General features: G+C 35.3%; 1 protein-coding gene across 1 annotated transcript; it reads left to right on the plus strand.

The window, feature by feature from the left end:
- Window positions 1-213: 213 nt before the first annotated feature.
- LOC114329225 (uncharacterized) lies at window positions 214-954 on the plus strand. The gene has a single exon (XM_028278267.1). It carries the CDS (start codon window positions 214-216, stop codon window positions 952-954), a length of 741 nt encoding a protein of 246 aa, XP_028134068.1.
- The last annotated feature ends 4,107 nt before the right edge of the window (window positions 955-5,061 follow it).

Raw genomic sequence — 5,061 nt, forward strand, 5'->3', positions numbered from 1 at the left:
ATACAGTCGATGGCCTTTTGGTACATTGTATCAATAAAGTATGTCTCTCTCTCTACATACATACAGGGTGTAACAATTATACAAATTATTACAATTACATACATCAATCCACAATTTTGATATTTCGTTTAAGCACAGCAACATTTCTATTTTCTCTTTTATTTCTTACTGAAATACATGTATACAGGGTGTCACAATTAATACAAACTAAAAATGACTTCTGCTAAAACCAATCGCACATCAATTAAATCAAGCCTCACTCGTTTCAGTAACTATTTTAACTCTATTAAGGATTTGGAATGTGATGAAATCGATCTGTACGAATTACAACAGCGGTTAAGTAAAGCTGACACGCTGTTGGACGATTTCAACACAGCCCAATCAATTATTGAAGCAGAAGACAAAAACTATGACGTTAATTGTGATGCTCATTCTCGCGAGAGGGAGAAATTTGAAAACGATTACCACAAAATCATTGCTGCCACCAAAAAACTAACCAATTCCTTCACAAATACAAATAAATTTGACAGCAATGATAGTACTAGCTCCACGGAAGATAACTTCTCAAACATTCGTTTCCCACAGTTGAAGCTGCCATCTTTTGACGGTTCATTTGATCAGTGGTTTTTCTTTCGGGACCGCTTCACGTCCATTATACGCGAAAACTCGTCTATGTCTAAAGTACAGAAATTTCACTACCTGCGGCTTTCCCTACAGGGAAAAGCAGCAGACAAGGTCAAATCGTTCCAATTGTGTGAGGCGAATTATGACATTGCTTGGAAGCTACTTAAAGATCGTTTTGAAGACAAAAAAATTCTTATTAAAAATCACATTAAGGCTCTTTTTGACTTGCCCACTCTAACAAAAGAATCTTACCACGGCTTAACATCGATTCGCGACGGAATCGAGAAGAACTTGAATGCATTGAATCGAAGTGCTACAACGGCCTACTGAATATTTGGATGATTTAATCATATACCTTGTTATTAACAAGTTCGATAACAATACTAAACGAGCTTGGGAATCGCGCGCTGATACTAGGAACATCCCAACCTTACAACATTTACTTAAGTTCCTCGAAGAACGCTGTCGCATTTTATCATCACTAACTCAACATCAGAACGACACTGCATCGAAACAACCACATAGACAAACACGATCAATTGTTTCTACCACTACAACCAATTGTACTTTATGCAATGCTGATCACAGTTTGTACACTTGTGACAAATTTTTTCAAACCTGTTAAAAAATTTAATACTTCGAAACGTTTGATATTATGTATCAACTACCTAGGTAGTAATCTTGTAACACTAAACTGCAAATCTTCTGGTTGTAGAAAATGTGGGAAATTTACCACACTTTACTCCACTTTCAAAATAACGACAGGGAGCAGGTCCATGCTTCACAGAGCACTTCAAGAAACAATATTGGATATATATCCCTAGCACTTCGAATGGAATTAGCTTGACAAGTAGTATCTCCTCACCACCTCAGACACTCTTTTCAACTGCTTGTATTACAGTGGTTGACAACTTCAACAATCCACATCAGTGTAGAGTGCTTCTTGATAGTGGAAGACAAATAAGCTTCATTTCTGACAAATTTGCTAATATTCTACAATAGGGATGTTCACTAATTTTTAAATATAGTTAAATTCAATAGATTACAAGGTATATAAAAACGTAACAATCATAAAACTGTTTAAAAATGTATATTTTTGAAGATAAATGAGTTCACGTGGGTCAGGCCATGGAATTTGGGTGTCTACATTGTAAAAATGGCGCGTGCACCCATCCTCCATGCTATGGCATGCTGGACGAGCCATACAGTCTGTAGTCAACACCCCGATGTATGAGCGGGACCACAAAGTGTATCAATACTCATACCCTTATGGATCGCACCTGGCGGATCATAAGGGCCTTCACATTTTACTCTTCTTCAACTTGTCTTGAGTGAAATGTCTTTAATCTTTCCTATCAGCCTCTTTTGGCTAACTCTTGTTTTGTCCGACCCCGAATGGCTATTAGGTTTCCGAGGGCAGACGGGTCACTATATTTCTTTCTGTTACATACTCTTGACTAAGGGAGTAAACCCTAACAGAAAATCCTGGTCCTCCTGGTAGGGGGTTAGGGCGTAGGGCCTGCTCCTCTACACCTGTAAAAAACTAACTGCAAAAAATTCTAAAATCCAGCCTCGGAATACGGACGGGAAAAAACGAAGACGACGTAGCAAACGAACAAGAACTCTGAATATAAACACATGGAATATCCAAGGGTGGAGAACTAAGTCAGACGAAGTCATGGCAGAAGTAAAGAAAATAAAATCAGATATCACAGTTCTCACCGGAACAAAGAAAAAAGGCCAAGGAAGTGAAGATATAGGAGGTTTTATCCATATTTATAGTGGAGTAGAAAAAGACAAGAGAGCACAAGCAGGGGTATCAATATTGATAAAAAAAGACTTAAAAGGAAACCTGAAAAGCTGGGAACAGATCAATGAGATAATTATTAGAGTATCTATTACGTGGAAAGGGCACGACCTCGAAATCATTGGAATATATGCTCCGTCAGAAAATGCATCAAAAACAGCTAAACAAATATTCTACGAGACCTTATCAGAACTTATAGAAAATATAAATAGCCGCAAAGAAATTGTGCTGTTGGGAGATTTTAATGCTTGGACAGGAAAAAAAATAAATGACAAAGTTGTGGGAAAATACGGTGATGCTAAAACAAATGAAAATGGGGAACATTTAATCGAATTCTGCGAACAGCACTCTCTGAAAATTCTAAACGGATTCTACCAACATACAAACATACATAAGTATACCTGGGTCCAACCAACGAGAAATACCAAGTCAATTATAGATTATGTTATCACCAAACAAGAAACACACATACAAGTTGAAGACGTAAGAGTATTAAGAGGACCGGAGTGTGGAACTGACCACTATATGGTAAGATCAAAATGTTTTCTACAGTATCGACCGCGACTACTACATCAAAATGACAACCAACCAGCTCAATCAAAATCACTCGAGACGGATCTACGTAAATACAATATTGATGCACTGCAAAACGACTCAACATCATTTTTATATAAGCTGCGGCTTAGCCAAAAATTGTCGAACCTGACTTACTCCTCAGCCCAGAATACCTATAACGAGATATTAAATAAAATCAATGAAGCAGCTTATGAAGCGCTCGGCACAGTGGAAAGGAACAAAAAGAATACTCCATTGTGGTGGACAGATGACATTGCTAATGCAGTACATAACAAGAAACAAGCGTATCAAAAATGGCTGCAAACAAATGACCCAGATGATAGACGAACGTATGCAAGATCAAACAGAGAAGTAAAAAATCTAGTAACGAAAGCAAAAAATAATTCCTGGGAAAGTAAATGCGAAGAGCTCAACAAATATATAGGGTCAACAAGATCAAGAGAAGCATGGAAAACGATAAAAAATCTGAGAACAAACAGAAAAGAGACTAGTAGAATAGATTTAATAGAAGAAAGATCTTGGATCGAACATTACTCGCAACTTTTGACTGAAACAAGACCGCAATTCACGAACATCAATACAACAACATATGAAGTAGAATACGATGAAGACGATGAAATAACAGTACAGGAAGTTGAGAATGCAATACGAAATCTAAAAAATCGAAAGTCATGCGGACCACAAGGAATACCGAACGAATTACTAAAACACAGCCCACAAGTATTACGAGAATTACTTGCGTATGTTTTCACCTTATTCTATAAAGGTCATGATTTACCATATGAGTGGACAAAAGCACATATCAACAATATATACAAAAAAGGAGATAGAAAAAATTGTTCAAACTACAGGGGGCTTAGTGTCATAAACTCACTTTCAAGACTCTATGGAAAAATAATAAAAAATAAAATTGAAAAAGAGATGACAGATGTAGAAGAACAAAATGGCTTTCGTGCAGGCAGATCCTGTATGGACAGCATATTTGCTATAAAGCAAGTTATTGAGAAAAGATTAGCCCACAACCTTTCCACCCATATAGTTTTTATTGATCTGGCAAAGGCATACGATAGTGTACCACTTTCAATGCTCTGGATAGCAATGGAAAAACAAGGAATAAGCAAAAAAAATATACAAGCAGTACAACAGCTTTACAAAAATATGACGGTAAACATTAAAACTGGAAACAAATTAACGAGAGAAATTCCTATTAGTAAGGGCCTAAAGCAAGGCTGCTGCATAGCACCTACACTCTTTAAAATATATTTAAATGAGGCACTCTCACTGTGGAGAAGAAAGTGCTGCAATATGGGCATCCCAATCGATGACGATAGATTGTACACAATACACTTCGCTGACGACCAAGCCATTCTAGCTGAAGACGAGAGTGATATAGACTATATGCTCAGAAAACTGGAAGAGGAGTACACTAAGTGGGGCCTTACAATTAATATACAAAAAACCAAGTACTTAGTTGTAGGAGAAACACCAGAACGCCTACAAATTGAAATGGGAACTTTTATTTATTTATTTTTTATTTATTTATTATTTATACATATGACCTGGCCTCTAGTGACTAATCCAGTTCGTTTTTTCCTGATGGGATTACAGATAGTTTTTTTTTTATATTTTTACATTTTTTACTCAACTATTAAATCTATTTTTACAATTAACAATTTGCCATAATCTATTAATTACGTTTAACAAACAAATTTAAATAAACAATTTAAAATATTTTTGGTTCTATCAACTCCCTTCTAAGTTATAAAGACAGTCCCTCTATTTTCAGAAGAGAGTTGGTAGTTTTTTTTTTTAATTTCATGAACTATGTATTGAATTATTATTTTTATTTATTTATTTTATATTGAATTATTACTATTATTATAATTGTAAATATCTATTTTTGAATTTATATTTTATTTTATTTACTTTAACTTTATCTTACTCAACTTCATCAGGGTTGGATTATTGGTTGTCTTCTTCTATTATTATAGATTTCTTGTTGTTTTTTAGATATTATTTGTGTGAGATTGTTTAATATTTCAAAATATTCTTCA

Source organism: Diabrotica virgifera, chromosome 1 (assembly GCF_917563875.1).
Source record: "Diabrotica virgifera virgifera chromosome 1, PGI_DIABVI_V3a".
In the NCBI taxonomy this organism is placed as follows: Eukaryota; Metazoa; Arthropoda; class Insecta; order Coleoptera; family Chrysomelidae; genus Diabrotica; species Diabrotica virgifera.